The sequence below is a fragment of the Lygodium microphyllum genome, chromosome 12 (assembly GCF_053477565.2).
Source record: "Lygodium microphyllum isolate KBCC chromosome 12, Lygodium_microphyllum_v1.1.10, whole genome shotgun sequence".
In the NCBI taxonomy this organism is placed as follows: domain Eukaryota; kingdom Viridiplantae; phylum Streptophyta; class Polypodiopsida; order Schizaeales; family Lygodiaceae; genus Lygodium; species Lygodium microphyllum.
The window spans coordinates 121043484-121062804 of NC_141146.1; the positions used below are offsets into that span (position 1 = coordinate 121043484).

Genomic DNA, 19321 nt, shown 5'->3' on the forward strand with positions numbered 1-19321 from the left:
AAAAATAACATCTTCAAGTTTTTCTATTGCAATGCCATTTTTGATAGTTTATTTGGTACCATCATAACACCCCATACAGGGGCAGAGCTAGAAATCCACAAGTACGTCCCTCAGAATCAAAACCTGGCCGCTCTATAAATGTTGCTTGATGGCATCTAATGATTTTTTTTTTTCAAACACCACTTATAAAACATTTGTCATGATTTGGTGACAAAATCCTCAACTTGAGAGGTGACTTATCACATATTGTTATATGCTTTTTTACAAGAGGCCTACATATATGTATACTTTTTCTTTTAAAAAGAGCAAATTTAGATGGCCAAAACTTTAAATTTGTATTAAAATTTCTAATTCTAGGTGATCATTACGATTGTGGGGGCTTCAAAACCCCCTTTTTTAACTTGATTTGTTTGAGAAATTATATTTTTAACCTAAAAAGCTAAAATTTTGTTAAAGAGAGAGAGAGAGAGAGATTGGTGACCACTTCAAATTTCAGGGTTGCTTGGACTAATTCAGTCGAATTGCTCTTAATGGGCCCCGAGTGAATTGGAGTAGAGTAATTTGCTCTTAATAGGCCCCTCAGAAAATTGGGTTTGCAGTTGGACTACGTAGCTGTTTGGCAATGCAGGGTTTATTTAGGGTTTAAGGTCACCTCGGAGCACAGAGGATTACATCGTAACAGAGCATATTCTCAGCAACTCAGGAGCTTCTTCTTGCCAACAGAGACGACGGAGCTGCCCCCATCATGAACTTCAAGTTCCAGAACCTTCTGGGCGCTCCGTACAGGGGTGGCAACCTCCTCGTATCAGGCAACACGCAGCTTCTCTCTCCTGTGGGCAACAGAGTCTCGATCACCGACCTCTCCAAGTCCGAGACCATCACACTGCCATGCGAGAACTCGAAGAACGTCTCCCAGATCGCCGTCTCCCCCAATGGCACCCTCATGCTCTCCACTGACGAGGACGGCCGGTCCCTGCTCATCAACCTGCACCGCCGCATCGTCCTGCACCATTTCTCCTTCAAAGCACCTGTCTCGGCCCTCAAGTTCAGTCCTGATGGCTCCCTGATTGCGGCTGGTGTTGGCAAGCTTGTGCAAATATGGCGCGTGCCTGGCTTTCGGAAGGAGTTTGCACCTTTTCAGCTCGTCCGTACGTTTGCAGGCTGCCACGACACAGTCACTTGCATAGACTGGAGCCCTGATAGTCAATGGGTTATTGCTGGATGTAAGGATTTGATTGCCAGGCTGTTTTGTATCCACCATCTTGAAGATTACAATCCAGTAGCTTTGATGGGACACAGGGATGCGATCAAAGGTGTGCATTTCAAGGTACAGGAGGCAAAAGTTGTGGGGGCATATACCATCACTCAAGATGGCGCATTACTCTTGTGGAACTTCACTGTATTGGGGAATGATGAGAAAAATATTTCAGTTCCGACCTCTGAAATCACTCCACAAGCAGTGTTTGAGAAGCAAAGCAGTGCTGCTTGGGTGACTGAGGATGATGAAAATCAGGAGCGCGACCTCACCGTCATTGTGGATCCCTCACCAACAGTTAAGCAGAAGAAACAGCGGAAATTAGCTGAGGCAAGCCAAAATCACAAAGATAGGCAGGAGGACAAATCCAAGTACAGTGCAGGACGGGAACAAAATAAAGGAGCAGACTTGCAAGTTAAGAAGGGCATCCAAGTTATACGATTAGACAAAGTAAAATGGGTGTTGGAAAGCAAACACTTATTTTTGCAGAATGCAAAATTGACAGCGTGTGACTATCATCAATCGCTTGATCTAGTGGTAGCTGGGTTTGCATCTGGAGTTTTTGGACTTTATCAAATGCCCGATTTTACCTGCATTCATCTCTTGTCAATCTCAAGAGAGAGACTTACTTCAGCTGTCTTTAATGGCACTGGTAATTGGCTAGCCTTTGGCTGTGCAAAGCTAGGTCAATTGCTGGTCTGGGAATGGCGCTCAGAAAGCTATGTGCTAAAACAACAGGGCCATTATTTTGATGTCAACTCTGTTGCATATTCCCCTGATTCACAGTTAATTGCAACTGGGGCTGACGACAACAAGTTAAAGGTCTATTTCTCTACTTTTCCACTATATATTAAGGCCTGTTCATGATGTATTTTTCTGGTCATGCATATCTCTATCTTTTTCATGCTTTTAGACAGGTATCATATATACTGGAAGGCATAATAGTGCATTCCTGAAATGAGGCTATCGATATATTGTTTGAAAAAAAGAATACTAGAAAACAATGGACATGAGTCCTTTAACACAATTTTAATGTCTAAATATCTTTATCAAGAAAGAAATGCAATCAAAATCAAAGAATTAAGCAGATCTCTGTCATCTTCTTTTAATGATTGATATTGCATGTCACTAATCAGCTTGTGTTGCTGGCAATTGCTTGATTAGTATATGCATTCCTTATCAAACTTAGCTAAGTCAATGATGCCCTTTTCAACCAATGATTTAAAGCTGGCTTGCTAGTGAGGCCTAGGAGAGACCAACTCAAGATATTGTAGGGGACTGGTCAAACTGGCCTCATTCATTTACATGTGGGTTGCTCTTCTGCCAGTTGTGCCCTTTTGCACACAAACTCTAGTGGATGTGTGGTTTTGCACATTGCCATTTTGTGTGCCTCAGTTAATCATTGTCTTCTGTGGGAACTAGTAGCAAATACTTGACTGTCATTTTGCATTCTGAGTTGTTGCCTTGACATTCCTCTGTTTTGGCTGTAAGTCTTGAGAATAGCATTATATCCATCCATGGGAAGTGCTTCAATGTTTGCAGGGAATAAGCTGTTCTTGAACCAAAACAAGTGCAAATTCTTCATTTTCTGAACATTATTTTCTTATTTGCCCTAGTATAGAAGCAATATTTGTATTGCACTAGGTAAACGGGTGTTAGGCATGAAGATCTTGAAAGTTGAGAATTGGAATTTGAACGATAATAATAAGGAAGCTACAATTGTTGCCTATGCTAGACTTGCCTTGGGAGGCTTTTTGACGAATTTGTGACCAACCTTCTTGAGAGTGAAAGGTTCTAGGGTGATGTTACTTTCCAACATGATGGTTAGTTTAAACAAATAGATGAGGCTGATTCCATGCAAGTCCAATGTGGATTCGGTGGAAGTTGGCTCATTGCCAAGGAGATCTTTTGGGGGCATGATTTGGCTCAAATAGAGAACTTGAATTGGGCCATGATTACTATGTGTGGTTGCTTATCTCAGAATGTCAAGATCATTAGGTTTGTGGAAGGAGCACTTGCCATTGGTCGAGCTTGCACCATTTACACTCATACCATGAAGATGCTATTTGACATATTATATGGGTGCCCACTTGGTCATATATGGGTGCAAACAGTGTGTGGCCATCTAGCTGATTGTCGATATGGATTTGTTATTGAAGCATGTTTTGAGTGAATATCCATAAAGTATGAGAGTAGCTGTAGGACATCATGCCCTAAATGCACAATTGAATAGGAAGATGAGAGAATCCAAAAGGTGGAAGAGATCCTCAAATCTTGTATTACAGTTGATATAGATTTGTTCAAGGTACAGGCTTATTAGGCTTAGCCAATCAGGCCCAACACACTTTGAATCCTTGAAGCTGCCTTATTATCCTACTCAAGACAAGTCTTCTTTGCAAGCCATGATTTGCCATGAACTAGTCTCGAACTCTATGAGCATTTTGGCCCATTGGTAAGACTCTATGCTGCTTCGCTACTAGGCATAACTTTAGATAAAGAAGAAGATGTAATTGCTGAAGACACAATTTGTCAGACATGATCTTCACAATCTCTATTTGTAACCATGTTCATGACGGTTGTAGCTAGCAACCATGACTTAATTGTTGTCATCATTTTTTATTGCTTGTCCAAGAAGTATGGCAACAATGAAATTTGTTGGTTAATGCTTTTGCCGACATTACATGCTACCGTATCAACAAAAACCTTGAGGTGAATAGAGTATCCCTGTCACTCACTGTCCTCTCTAAATTAGATAGGCCATGAAGGTGGAAGGTTTTCTTCATAAAGAGCTTGGCAATGTTTGATACTTCAAAAGTTATTTTCATTGGGAAGACTTGGAAAACTTTTTGTAAGCATATCTACTATGACAAAGATAGAGTCATAGCCTCATTGAATATTGAAAAGTCCCACTACAAAATTCATGCTGATAAATTTCTATTTCATTTGAGAGAGATCCATGAGTTGTAATTATCAAACAATCACTAGAATGGGAGATGAACTTAATGAGTTAATTGAGATGAACTCTAATCTGGTATCCCTAGCCCTTGGCACAGTGACCATTGCACCCATAGTGAAGGATTTGACGCTAGGTAGGGTAAAAGAAACAAGGCATAATATGAAAGGTTTATTAAATTGAAAGTTTGCACCTTAGGCCAACCCAGTAATCATTTGAAAGTTTCGCCTAGTAAGCAACTTACTTAAGTTGTAAAGCAAGCCCGAGACTTAAGTTTAGTCTAGTGAGCAGCTCACTTACGATTAATCACTCAAGTAGAAATTAGTCCTAATCAAATTGGAATTGGAATTTTGATTAAGAAGGATTTCATAACTTATTTAGAAAGTTGATTTGGCTTAAATTTTGTTAGAAAATGGAAAATTTTATGCATATATGGTAGGTACAATCAATTTTGATGCTTGAAGATAGGATTGGTGAGAGCAATCATTGACATTGTAAGTGTGTAGAGTAGGCCGATTCATGTCATTGGGTATCAAGATATTGGTTTTTTGCATGCTGGGGGCTGGCTGTCTTAGACTGTGTGCAAGTGCTTTTTCTCAAGAATTATAGAATTTTATGCATGTATGGTGATTATGATAAGTTATGGATGCTTGAAGGTTGGGGATCCTTGGGATGGGGAGACGACGTAACGTTGTTTGTGATTTGCCCCTTTGTGCTAATAGGGGATTGGCCTTCACCTTGCTCCTTGGATGACAAATTTAGCCCCAAATTCAATGTTGGTTGGATGACCTCTTGGAATTCCTTGAAACTCCCCAATTTTCAGCTGTTGAATTGCAAGTTCTAGGCCCTAAATTCCGAGTACACTTCCCAAAGCGGTTGTTGAACCCTAATTTCTAATGTATGTAAGGGTTTAAAGCAGAGAATCTTCAAATTCTCCACCTCCAATGGCTGTAATTATTGAAATTTGTTGAGGGAAGATGAGAAATGGCTGAAGAATAAGAGAGAATGTTGTAGAGGAGAGAGAGAGAGAGAGAGAGAGAGAGAGAGAGAGAGAGAGAGAGAGAGAGAGAGAGAGAGAGAGAGAGAGAGAGAGAGAGAGAGAGAGAGAAACGTGATGGCGAGGAGCGATGGCGGAACTAGCTGTGACGGGACGTTCTTGCTGCGGCGCTTTTCCCTGCTCGTTCTGCGCATCTAGGGCAGCGCGTCAACCAGGAGTCGGCCCCTGCCCCTCCACGCGGTGTTTCTCGTGTGCTTCTGCCACCTGTGTATCGCGCCCTCTGCCGTTGCCCTAATCAGCGCCCGCCTGTGTATCATGCCCCCTGCCGTCGCCCTGATCTACGTCAGATCCGCCGCTGGTCGCTGGTGCTGCGCCAGCGAGCAGCGCCCTTCCAAGCTGCCCCCTCGACGCCTGGCCTGTGCCTGCCCCTTTGCCCCCTTCCACGCTGTCCCCTCGATGCCTGGCCTGGGCCTGACCCGTTGACGCCTCGCCTGCCCTGTTGACGTTTGCCCGGTGCAGAGCCCTCCGTTTGTGGTCGGCTGCTCTGCGTCAGCGTGGAAGCCTGTTGCAGCCGCGTTGAAGCCTCATTGTCCTGTTGCTGCAGCCGGGTGGTTCCTTGATTTTGTAGGTCTGCGAGACCTGCACAGAGAGAGAAAGAGAGAGAGTGAGGGAGTGAGCGAAAGCGAGAAGACAGCAGTATGGCTGGCCTGGATATGGATTTTCTCGACCGGACGGTGGCAGCCCTTGGCCCTGATTCCGATACAGAGGAGCCGGAGGATATGGTGCCATGCACGGAGGAGCCGCCTCCGGGTTCTGAACTACCGCCTGCAGGCAAACGCTCCAAGCATACTTCAGACGAGCCAATGGGTCCTCAGGACCGTTCCTATGCGCAGGTTGCCTCTGAACCTGTGGATTCGCAGGAAAATGACTGGGAGCATTTGCTGGACTTTGCCAATACTCTGCTTGGCGATTATGTCCAGCATAATAATGAAACTTTCTCTGCTGCGGCTGCGGATGATGTGTTGGAAGCCACGGTAGACCCAAAATCAGTCTTCCGGTCCTTCTCGGTGTTTTATGACCGTGCAGTTATACTTTTTTTCACCGGCAGGTTCCCAGTGCTCTCACATATTCGCCAGTGGATGCACCATTTATTGCAAGGGGAGTATGTTGAGGAGATTTTCCTTGGACCTCGCGGCTTTTATGAGGTGCTGTTGAAATCGGAATCGCATCGAGCTGAGCTCCTGTCCAGGTTGCCACTATTCTTTGATCGCCGCTTGGTCCATGTGGTACCATGGCGCCCTATGGCTGACTTCCAGCATCTGCTTCAACGAGAATGCCCGGTGTGGGTGGAAGTGGAAAATTGTCCAGCAGTATATTGGCCATTGTTGAAGGATGCGATGGCGGTTGTGGGCACAGTGCTGGTTCCCCCAAGCCTCAGGGCTATGAACCGAAACCGTTTATGTATGTTATGGGATACGGCCAGGAAAAGGCCTGTGTGGCTTCGCCTCAATTGTTCTGGCATGCATCCCTTGCATTTTCGCCTGAAATGGGGTAATTTTGCCGGACACTGCTTTTCATGTGGTAAATTAGGGCATTTTATGGCCGAATGCCCGGAACGGCAACCGTCTTTTGAGGAGGCGCAGGTTGTGCAGCCCAAGGATGACATGGTGCTTGATGCCCCGACACAGGAGACCCTTCAGCCACCTACTGTCATGGATAAAGGCAAACAATAGGTCCGGGGTTTGGATTCCCCTAGCACTGACTGAATTGAGGCAAGACAAAAAAAAGGTAAAAATTTGGACGCAGGCCTGGCAGATCTTGGGCCTAATGTTTCCCCGGATTTCGTGCGCACGTACACGCGCAGGAAAGACATGGTCACCTCACAGCAGGCTGCGCGTACTATGGCCCCGTCCACCCCCCGTAATCCGTCTTCAAGGAAAGTCTATTCAGAGGGCCCCAGGGGCCCACTTGCTAAGCTGGCGTTTGATGCAAAAGGTAATGTGATTACACCTTGGGATAGGCGTTATCCCCGGCCTACTCCCAAGGCAGTGGATTTCCCTTCTATCTCTAAAGCAGGTCGCCCGAATTCGTTTGCAGTATTGGCTGATTTTCTGGATGAGGGTGTCCTGGATGCCCTCGCGGAAAAGGTGCAATCGAGGCAACAGGCGCCTCGTTCCTGACTTCCTTTTCTGAAAATATATGAAGATTGCCACGTGGAATGTGCGAGGCATTTGCTCTCGCCATAAGCAACATACCATGTGGTCTGTCTTGCATGAGAACCAGTGGGATGTATTGTGTGCAGTGGAGCACAAAATTCACGGTGATGCAGGAAAAGTTGTGGATTGTCATGGATTCCGTCTGTTTTATGCAGGGACATATGCTAAGCACTATTCGGGCGTGCTGATGATTGTCCATGAGAAATACCAGCCTGTTCTTGTTAAAAATGATGTGCAGGGCCGCTTTCTGGTAATCGAAGTCTTATTTGAAGGAGAGATTTTATGGTTGCTGGGACTCTATGCTCCGAATGATCCCGCATCCCGACGGGATCTGTGGTCGACTTTGCAGGGCTCCATGTCACTTGGCCGCAGGGGGTTTTTGATGGGAGATTTCAATATGTGTGTTGACTCTTCCCAGTCCACCTCAGGGCATTCGGTAATGGATACGCTGGAAAGCCGGGTGTGGAACTCCTTTGCTTTGCACGTACTTAAGCAAGATCTTTGGTCGTGGCTTCACCCTTCTGTTTCAGGTTTTACTTTTCATTCCGCACAATATGCAACCACTTGGTCGCGGTTGGACAGAATGTATATCATGCAGGGGGGATGATTTTCTTCCCAAGATGCTGGAGATGAAGGTCTTGCAGCAATATGCGTTGTCGGATCATTTCCCCCTCTAGCTTGAGATGCGGGCACAATCTATTGCATCTTTTATGCAGTTGCTGGATAAGCTCCCTTTACGCTTCAACTCCTCTTATTTGAAGCATCCAATTTTTCAGGGTTATATGCAGCAATTGATTGAGAGGTTCTTATTGGACTTCGCCTCTGAGGGCTTGGCTTCGTTTGCACGCCTGCTCTCTAATGTGCAGCAGGTTGCTCGGCAGTATGGGATTCATAATGCCTCTCTTTGTCGCCGACGTCGACATGCAGCAGAGGACTTATTGGCCTTGGTTCGTTCCTTGCTCCTGGACTCCCCAGATGATGATTTTCTGCTGTCACTGGAGCGGCGTTTGGCCCATCTTATTCAAGTATTTAGCTTGAAATCTTATCAGCAGGCCAAGCTGCATAACTTGACTGACACATTGCAAGATAGTGCCTGCCAGTCTTATAAGTTCTTTCACGCCTTGCATGCTTCTCCGGCTCGCGAAAATATGACTCGACTGCAGGATTCGGAAGGTCGCATGGTCACTGATCCGCAGACCATTATCAATATGTGCAGAAATTATTTTATGGATCTTTTTGGTTCTTCTCCCTTGCCTTCTAGCCAGGTTACGCATGCCCGCTCGGTCTTCTATCATCTGGTTCGCCAGCAGGTTCCATTTGATATGTAAGCCACTTTGGAGGCGGATATTTGCGAAGAGGAGGTTATGGATGTTTTGTTGCACCTGCCTAAGGATAAAAGTCCTGGTTGGGATGGTCTCACTAATGAATTTTTTGAACACTCGGCCGCGCAGTTGGTAAAGCCATTGGTGGTCATGTTTCAGCAGGTTTGGGAAACAGGGGTCATGCCTTCTTCATGGAAAGAAGGCCTTATCAAACTGATTCCCAAGGTCCCTTCGCCGTCAAAGCTGCAACACTGGAGACCAATTTCGTTGATGGGCGCGATGTATAAAATCTTTTCCAAAGTGCTGGCAAATCGGCTTCACAAGCACCTTCCAGCTATTGTGCACCCTCTCCAATATGGTTTCATTAAGGGCCGCAACATTTTGCATAATATCTTAAATGTGCAAATGGCTATTGACTATGCGCGGCACTCCAATCAGCAAGTGGTCTTGATTCAATTGGACCTGGAAAAGGCGTTTGACTGTGTGGACTGGTCTTTCCTTGCAGATCTTATGTCTGCTATGGGCTTTGGTATCCGGATGTCCCGATTGATCTACACCATTAGTACCGAGGCTTCTTCAAGAGTTATGCTTAATGGTGGGGTTACAGAGCCATTTGTCCTTGCACGCTCGGTTCGACAGGGTTGCCCTTTGAGTCCTCTCTTCTTTGCCTTGGCGACTCACCCGGTCCTTTCAATGTTATCCTCCATGGCGGCTTCTGCCCAGCTGGCAGGGTTATCTCTTCCTTTGGGGCAGCACTTCATTAGCCAATCTTTGGCTGACGACTCCTTTATGATTTTGCAGGCGGACAGGGATAACATTCGCAAGGCATTAGATGTTTGGACGCTCTTTGGTCAAGCCTCTGGTCTTCGCATCAATGCCTTTAAGTCAGCCATTCTTAGTTGCACGGAGCCTGATTTACAGTCATTAGGTTGGCAGGGCCAGGTGGTTTCCCGTGGCTCCATTGTCAGGCATCTTGGATACCCATTGGGGGTGGATGTACGGCCAAAGGACCTGCTGGAGTGGATTTCACAAAAACTGGCCGTGAAGTTTATGTATTGGAAGTCGCAAGCCTGGCCATTCCATGTCCGCCTCAAAGTGGCTCAGACAATTATGCTACCAATGCTGACGTATTTCCTGCCATTACTGCCATGGACGCCCACTACTTTGAAGGCTCTCACTCATCCCATTCGTTTCATGCTATGGAAGAAAGATTCACTGCAGGCAGGCATTTCCTGGATTTCATGGTCACATGCATGTACCCCTAAGCGCATGGGTGGTGGAGCTATTTTGGATGCAGAAACTCATATGCTGGCTCTTTGTTGGTCTCTTTTTCGTGCCATGTGTGTGGATCATCACCCGTGGACCATCATAGCCCGTTATTTTCTTGAGGACAGCGGGCTCTGCCAGGGTAACACACGGCTTCGGGCCTCATGGTGGCATGTCCTTAATGCTGACTCTCGATTTTCCAGTCCCTCTTCCTCTTTGTTACTGCACTTGGTCGGCTCTTGGAAAGTGGTGCTCCAAAAGGCCCGTTGGCATCCTGTAGGGGACCGCTTGCAGACTAATTCTTTTCAGGTGGAATTGTTGGCAGTATCCAGATTACTTTCATGGGAAGATAAACATCAGCTCAGACCAAGATTTAACCGCATGGCCTGTTTGGGTGTCACTTCGATTGCGGATGCTACCCTTGCTACTCGCAATGTCCTCGCATCGTTTCGGACTACTAGGAGACTTTTTAGGATCCCGCGCGGATACCGTGATTTATGGGAGAAGCTTTCGTCGGAACTTCAGGGCAGGCAACCCTTTCCTGCCCTGGCTATGGATCGCCCTTGGCAGGACTGGGACCTTGCAGGCCGGTTGAGTCTGGAAAAGGCCTCTACTAATCAGGTGTATCATCTTCTCATTAAAGATCACCAATGGCTGGGTGTGAAAGCTAATACTGTTTGGGGCCTGCGGAAATCACTGTCATGGTGGCAGGCAACACTGATGGAGGGATGGCAGAATAAGGCACCTTTCAAATGCAAGGTCTTTCTGTGGCGGGTAATGATTGGTGGTCTTCCTCTTGCCTCGGCCCTTTCCAAGCGTCGAATCTCGAATGGCAATTGTTTCTTCTGCACCACTACGGCGGAATCGGCCTGACATCGTTTTCTTTCTTGCCCGCTCGCCAAGAATATCTGGTCACTCTTGTCGCAAATCTGGCGCGCAGTGGTGGGGTCCTCACTGACTCCTTTTGATTGGGTTTTTGTGCGCCCAGAGTATCCCACACCGCCACCGTTACATGTGAAGATCTTATTTCACTTTTTCAGATACTGGGGATGCTGGCACATTTGGACCACCCGAAATTCTTTTCTCTTTGATTCAGCCTCTAATGTACCGCGACATATTGCAAGGCTTAAAGGGCTCTTGCATTGGCAGCTAGATCCCATCAGGCACTCTGACTTGCTCCCTCGGGAGGATTTGCATTCCTGGCATTTGGCAATTGCCTCTGGGTCCTTGCCATGATTGGTGTAACCTTTTTAGTATACTAGTCCGGGGATTTCCCACACGTTGGCCTAGGGCCCTCGTGTCTCTTGTACTCATGTAATCTTGTACTTTTTTTCGTAATTAATACAATTACCTTTTACGGAAAAAAAAAGAATGTTGTAGAGAGAAAGAATTCAGATTTTCATGGCCAAAATTGGCTGAGATTCAATGTTGCCTTGTTGTAATTACTTGTTGGTCAGCAAATCAATCCAATCGGGAGCACTTGTCACCTGGGCTCCAATGGCTGCAATATGCAGTCACCAGCTCTAAAATGGTGATCTCTTGCAGGTTTTGACCCCAAATCAGTAATTGTCAATAGCCAAAACTCTCCTACTAGTAGCTCATGATTCAAAATCAGCCTCTCCTCTCTCCTTTTGGAACCAACCTTCCTACTCAGAAAGGGTGGTAATTCCCAAATCAAGCACTTAATTACAGCAATAGGCAAATAAACATAAATTGAAATGCACAATTTACTGTAATAATCTTGGACAGTAGACACCCTGTTGGCCCTAAAATTGTCGTCCCTTTCGGTATTTCTTTAACTTCAATTGCCAATGGATGTATCATAAGCCGAGATTCCATGATCTCCTTGGCTGATTCAAAAGCCCCTTGCTGATCCAACAATCAACAAATAAATTGGGCAATTCGCCCCTTGATTTTCACTCAAGATTTGCTCTAATTGGACCCCAATTGGCCAAATGCTGTCCCAAATTTGGGCATTTGATCTCTTGACAATACAAGTTGCAGGTGCTGATTTTAGTGTACAATGCCTTACGATATTGGCATGAGTCTTGAGATGGCTACTAAATCTTATTTTCTATAGAAATTTAGGGTTTATGGCAGAGATTGATTGAAATCACTTTCTTTGATGGTTCAAATTGCTGGAAAATGCTGAGATAACTTGAAAGATGGTTGGGGAATGAGAGAGAATGTTATAGAGAGAGAAATTTTAGAGTTTCATCGAGAGAGACGTTGAAAATCTATTGTTGCCCTGCACAAACAGCCGTTAAAGCTATTACCTACGTGTAGCTTAGGACAACTAGAAAGACTACTACCCTCTCTTGTATGCTGTCATCTGCACCAAAGGACCTTGAGCTGTTGACACCTGCTCTTAGAGGGCTCCAAATTGCTGTCACATGTTGTAGGGCTGATCCTTGGTGGTTATAAATCACATCAGTAGCCTCTCCTTGCTCTCTAACAACTTTCTTCTCTCTCATAATGGTTGGAATAGACTTCCACGAGCCCCTAAAATCGTTTTTTTCACTTGCATGGGTGAGTTTAGCCAAGTGGCAGCCTTCTAATCCCATTTTTCAAGATTATCTAGCTTATTAAATTAATTTATAATATTAATATTAAAAATTAATTTAATAATTATTTTAGCGCTCAAAAAATTAATTTCATCAGTTGATAATCAAATTGGCTAGGTCAATTTGATTATCAAGTATCCCTGAGTAGTTATGAGTCCTTAGACCGGTATTTTTAATTAATTAATGCTTAGTCTTTAATGTCACCACTAACATTAGTGGCCAATAAATTGGTTTAGGCCAAAATTTGACACTAGATATCGTATAGTACTTGTTAGACACTAGATATCATATAGTACTTGTTAGACATAACATATTATAACTTTTGCCTTTGGTATCAATTGATATCTTGGGATCCTAGGTTCCACACTGTGACATAATTAACTTGCATCTCACATGTGCAAGTCACATTTGCATATTTGATTAACTTTTAATCAAATGCTAAGCAAAGCAATAAAATTTCACATACTCATGACACCTTTAATCCCAATTTAGCCTTTTTACCCTTTGCATGGGAAAATTTTACAATTGGCAGCCTTTCTCAATCAATTTTCAGCAATTTTCAGACTTTTAAATTAATTTTCAAAATATTAATTGAAAAATTAATTTTATAATTAATTCTTCCCTAGAAAATTAATTAGACCAACCAACAATTAAATCGGCTAGGCCGATTTATCACCTAAGCATACTAGAGCATTTATTAGCCCATGACTTGACAATAATTGATTAATTAATGCCTAGTTCCTAATGTTACCACTAGCATTATTGACGAATAAATTGATCTAGACTATCATTTGACTCAGGTGCCACCTAGTTCTTGTCACTACAACTTAATACAACTTTTGCCTGTGGCACTCATTGACTTCTTAGGATCCTTGGTTTGTCATTGTGAAATAACTTGCCAACACATCACATGTGAACTTCACATTTGCACATTTGATTATTAACTTAATAAAATGCCAAGCTAAGCATAAGCAAAACCTCAAAATTTCATGTCCCTATGATAGTCCCTTAGTGCCTATCCACTATTGTTGGCGACTGTTATTTGTTGGTAACTACTTCTTTTGCCCTAGATGGCTTTGTTTTCAACTCTTGTTGGCCACTCCTATGGATTATCTTTCTGGTGAAGATCAAATAGCTGGCATTTTGCTTAATGCAAGCTTGTACAACATCTGACTCATATTCCCTAGTTGTCACCTAGCCGCTCTTAGCCCGAGTGATCAGTTTCCAGCACTTTTTGGGTGGCACATCGCTGCCTTAGCCAAATCCAGCCTCTAGACTGTTTGGTTTTGGTTACCATTTTGTTGCCCTTCCTTCTCAACATTATTTCAGCTCTAGTTGTTGGTTATAGCATTTGGGATCCATCTCTGGTGGACGTCAATCTACGATTACTCTCATTGCTCAGCCTTTGAGCATCTTGTACACTCTTTCCACCATTTACAACATTGATTCATTCACATAGAATTCTGTTTCTTCTCTGTTTGTGTTTGTATTTTTGTGTTTTGCATTTGCGTTTTGTGTTTTTGCACTATTGTCCGAGTTATTGTATTTTAGTTGTGTTTGTACATTGTGTGTTTTCTCAATGCATATCCTAGCATATCTTTATAACCTTCGTTTCATGTCTTTAAGTTTTGACATTCTCTTCTTGTTTTCGACATCGGAATCCCTTTCTTTTGTTGTAACTACCCTTTACATTTGTATGATCATTATCATCTTTGCAAAAGGGTGCTAGGGCGAGTGAACAATTTTCTTGTGAAGAACACTGTCCAAGTGGAACCTTGCTAAATGACCAATCTCATTTGCATTGTGTAGCTTCATTCTGTGTATCTTATTGTGTAGAGCACCCATGAGCACCCTGCTCACATTGAACCTTGAGCAATCTCCACCTATAGAGTTGTCACATCCTTACCTTGGTTCCCTACATATCTCTACACATCATTTACTTCATCATCGATAACCTTGTGGGTGGTCAGGTAGATGCAACTAACCTTCCTTCTCAGAAAGGTTGGTAATTTCTTGATTAAGTACTTAATTACGACAATCAACAAATGAATATAACTTGAAATACACAAATTATCTTAATAATCTCAGACATTGGACACCTTGTTGGCCCCCACTGGCACTCCTTTTGGTATTTCTTTAACTTAATTGCTAATGGAATGAGTACAAGTTGAGATTCATAATGTCCTTTGCTGTTCTTAAAAGCCTCTTTGTTGTAGCAACAATCATCAATCAATTCAGGTTAATAGCCCCTTGATTTTTTACCTAGGACTTGCACAAATGGAACCACCAATTGGTCAAAATGACAATGGATGGCTTGGCATGTGAAATAGTTGTCAATTCCATGAATTTCATATGCTGATTTCAGTATATGATGCCTTCTCTTGTTGGCATGGGTCCCAAGGTGGCTGGTAAACCCTAATTTTTGCAGAAATTTAGGAGGTCTTACAGCAAATATCTCTCTGTTGTCCACCAAATTTCACTGAGATCTACTTCAAAATAGTTGAGAAATGTTGATCTTCTAAGAATGGGTTGAAGAATGTGAGAAAAAGCCAAGATGAGAGAGAAATGTGATTTTCTTCACGAGAAAACCCTAAAATTTTTCTCTACTTGCTCCAACCTGTATCTAATGCAATTTGCCAGGCACCTCCAAAATGTTGTCACTGATCAGCAATGCTGTTGCTAGTCCCTGGAAGGCGACTCCTTGTTATCCCTTGCTTGTTGAGGCCCCTAGATGGTTGTCTTCTGCAGCAAATTGCTTTTCTCTGATCAGAAAATGGACCATCACCTCTCTCTCTCCCTCTCCCTCTCTCAAGCTATAAATTGACTAAGTGACTGAGACCCGACCCCCAAAAGCGCTTTCTTAGTTTGCATGGGCATTTTTGCCAAGCAATAGCCTTCTAAACCCATTTTCCAACCATTTACAAAAGTAAATAATCTTGAAAATTAATTTCAGTCCTTTTGACCTTGCTCAAAATTAAATGTGCCCATCCATAATTAAATTGGCTAGGCCATTTGCAACTTGGAGTGGTACCCAATCTCTGTTGACCCTTACATTGACATTAATTAATGTCAGTCCCTAGTATCACCATCAATACTTATTGGCCAAATAATTGTCCTAGGGTTAAAATTGATACCAACTGACCTCTAAAAGCTAGGTTGGCATAACTTATCACAACTTTTGCCTTTGACACCCACTGCATCCTTGGGATCCTTGGCTTGTTATCGTGAAATAACTACCATGTGCATCACATGCTTAAAAAACCTTGCATATCTGATTAATAACTTAATTAAATGTTATCAGCAAGATTAAAGCATCTCAAAATTTCACGTCCTTGTGATAGACAAATCCCCGCAATGGAACCATATAACTAACCTTCCTTCTTGGAAAGGGTGGTAATTTCTTTATTAAGCACTTAATTACAACAGTTAGCAAAAGAATATAATTTGAAATGCACTAGCTATCTTAATAATCTTGGACATTGGACACCTTGTTGGTCCCAAAACTGGCACCGCTTTCGGTATTTCTTTAACTTGATTGCTAATGGAATGAGTATAAGTTGAGATTCACAATCTCCTTTGCTGTTCCAAAAAGACTCTTTGTTGTAGCAACAATCAGCAATCAATTTGGGATTGCCCCTTGATTTTTCACCTAGGACTTGCACAAATGGAACCACCAACTGGCCAAATGTTGACCCAATTCACAATGGATGGTCTGGCGTGTGAAATCCCTATCAATTTCATAAATCTCAGGTGCTAATTTCAGTGTACTATGATACCTTCTACTATTGGCACCAGTCCCAAGGTGCTGCTAAACCTTACTTTTTGCAGAAATTTAGGGTTTAGAGCAGAGATCTTTGTGCTATTCACCAAATTTCATTGATATTTGCTCAAAATGATTGAGAAATACTGAGATCTCCTAAGAATGGGTTGGAGAAGGTGAGAAAAGGCCAAGACGAGAGAGAAATCTAAATTTCCTTTGCGAGAAAACCCTAAATTCTGCCTGCTGCCTGCTCCAATCTACATTTAATGCAGTTATCTTCCGCGAGTCACTTCCAAAATGTTGTCACTTGATCAACAATGCTATTGCCAGTCCTTGGAAGGTGACTCCTTGTTGTCCCCTGCCCGTTGAGGCCCCTAGATGGATGTCTTTTGCAACAAATTGTTGCTTTTTGATAAAAAAAATGAACCAATGGTTCTCTCTCTCCCAAGCTGTAAATTGACTAAATGGCTGAGACCTAGCCCTCAAAAACATTTTCTCAGTTTGCATGGGCATTTTGGCCAAGTGGCAGCCTTCTAAATCCATTTTTTAGCACTATCCAACGATTTAATTAATTTGTAGAATTAAATTATCTTGAAATTAATTTCAGCCCTTTTGACCTTGCCCAAAATTGAATATGTCTAGCCATTTGCAACTTGGAGTGGTCCCCAATCTCTCTGGGACCAATCTCTCTTGACCCTTAAATTGATATTAATTAATTAATTAATGCCTATTTGTAGTGTCACCACCAACACTTATTGGCCAAATAATTGTCCTAGGTTCAAAACTGACACTAACTAACCCCCAAAGCCCAGTTGGCATAACTTATCACAACTTTTGCCTTTGATACCCATTGAATCCTCAGAGTCCTTGGCCTATTACCATGAAATAACTGCCATGTGCAACACGTGCTTAAAAAAACCTTGCACATTTGATTAATAACTTAATCAAATGTTATCAACAAGATTAAAGCAATGTTCTTGTGATAGTAGATTTCTTGTTGATAGGCATATGAGCTAACCATCCCTTTTTCAAGTTAGTCACCAAAGAACATTTGGGAATAAGATATTGAAAGAAAATAATAAGCTCTTGAGGGACCATAAACATTGCCTCCATAGGCTTGGTAGGTTCTTGGGCAATCGAGGTGCACCCACCCATTGATCGATGCCTTGGTTGCTTTGGGGTGGGACCTTTCAAAATAAACCAGAGGACTTTCTTATCGCCTTTGTGGTCTTAGTAAGCTATTGGGCAGTTGATGTGCACCCTTTGTCCGATGCCTTGGTTACTTTGGGGTGAGACCTCTTGGATGAGCTATGCTTTGTGGTTTCTCATGGCTCAAGTTTTTGGGTTGAGGGGGGGGGGGGTGTTAAGCTACAAAAGGTTAATGAACTTTAGCCTCGGAATTGAAACCAACCTTTGGGTTGAGGAGGGGGGGGGGGGGGGGTGTTAAGCTACAAGTTTTTGGGTTGAAGGGGGGGGGGGGGGGATGTTAAGCTACAAAAGGTTAATTAACTTTAGCCTCGGAAGTGAAACCAGCCTTCCTTCTTGGAAAGGGCGGTAATTCGCTGATTGAGCTCTTAACTATAATAATCAACAAATGAATATGACTTGAAATGCACAAATTGCCTTAATAATTCCCGACACTGGACATTGTATTGGCCCCAAAACTAGCGCCCCTTTCGGTATTTTTTAAACTTGATTGCTAATGGAATGAGTACAAGCAGAGATTCACAATCTCCTTTGCTGCTCCAAAAAGTGTCTTTGCTGTAGCAACAATCAACAATTGATTTTTGCCAGTTGCCCCTTGATTTTTCACCATGGACTTGCACAAATGGAACCACCAACTGGCCAAATGCTACCCCAAATTACAATGAATGGGCTGGCATTTGAATTCCTTGACAATTACACAAATTTCAGGTGCTGAATTCAGTGTACGATGTCTTCATTAATTGGCATGGGTTCAGAGGTGGCTGTCAAACCCTAATTTCTGCATAAATTTAGGGTTTACAACAGAGATCTCTCTGCCGTCCACCAAATTTGGCTAAGATCTCCTGAGAATGGGTTGGAGAAGGTGGGAGAAAGCCAAGATGAGAGAGAAAGCTGATTTTCTTCCTGAGAAAAACCCAAAATTTTGTCTGTTGTCTACTCAACCTGCATATAATGCTGTCACCTATTGCCAAACACCTCCAAAATGCTGTCACCTAATCAGCAATGCTGTTGCCAGCTCGTGCGAGGCGACTCCTTGCTGTCCTCTGCCTGTTGAGGCTCCCAGACGGTTGTCTTTTGCAACAAATTGTTGTTCTTTGATTAGAAAATGGACCAACAACTCTCTCTCTCTCTCTCTCTCTCTCTCTCTCTCTCTCTCTCGCTCGCTCTCTTTCACCCAAGTTGTAAACTATTTGAATGGTTGAGACTTAGCTGCTAGAAACATTTTCTTAGTTTGCATGGATATTTTTGCCAAGTGACAGTATTCTAAACCCATTTTTCAATATTATCCAACCATTTAATTACTTTTCAGAATTAAATAATCTTGAAAATTAGTTTTAACCCTTTTGACCTTGCCCAAAATTGAATGTGCTTATCGATAATTAAATTGGCCAGACCATTTGCAACTTGGAGTGGTCCCCAACCTTTGTTGACCCTTAGGTTGACATTAATTAATTAATTAATTAATGCTAGTCCCTAGTGTCACCACAAACACTTTTTGGCCAAATAATTGTCCCAAGGTCAAAACTAGCACCAACTGACTTGTAAACCCCAACTGGCACGACTTATCAAAACTTTTGCCTTTTACATTCATTGCATCCTTAGGGTTCTTGGCGTGTTACCATGAAATAACTGCCATGTGTATCACATGTACTAAATAACCTTGGACATTTGATTAATAACTTAATTAAATGTTATTAGCAAGATTAAAGCATCTCAAAATTTCACATCCTTATGATAGGAAGCCCAAGTGATCACCCTAGAGAGGTGAAGGCATTGGACAAT

General features: G+C 43.0%; 1 protein-coding gene across 1 annotated transcript in view; it reads left to right on the top strand.

Annotated features, from left to right (window-relative positions):
• Positions 1-546: 546 nt before the first annotated feature.
• Positions 547-19321, top strand: part of PWP2 (periodic tryptophan protein 2) — a 55491-nt gene continuing 36716 nt past the window's right edge. The window contains exon 1 of the mRNA XM_087689971.1: positions 547-2077. Coding sequence (XP_087546097.1) covers positions 746-2077 — 1332 coding nt within the window. The 5' untranslated portion in view covers positions 547-745. The remainder of the gene's footprint in view (positions 2078-19321) is intronic.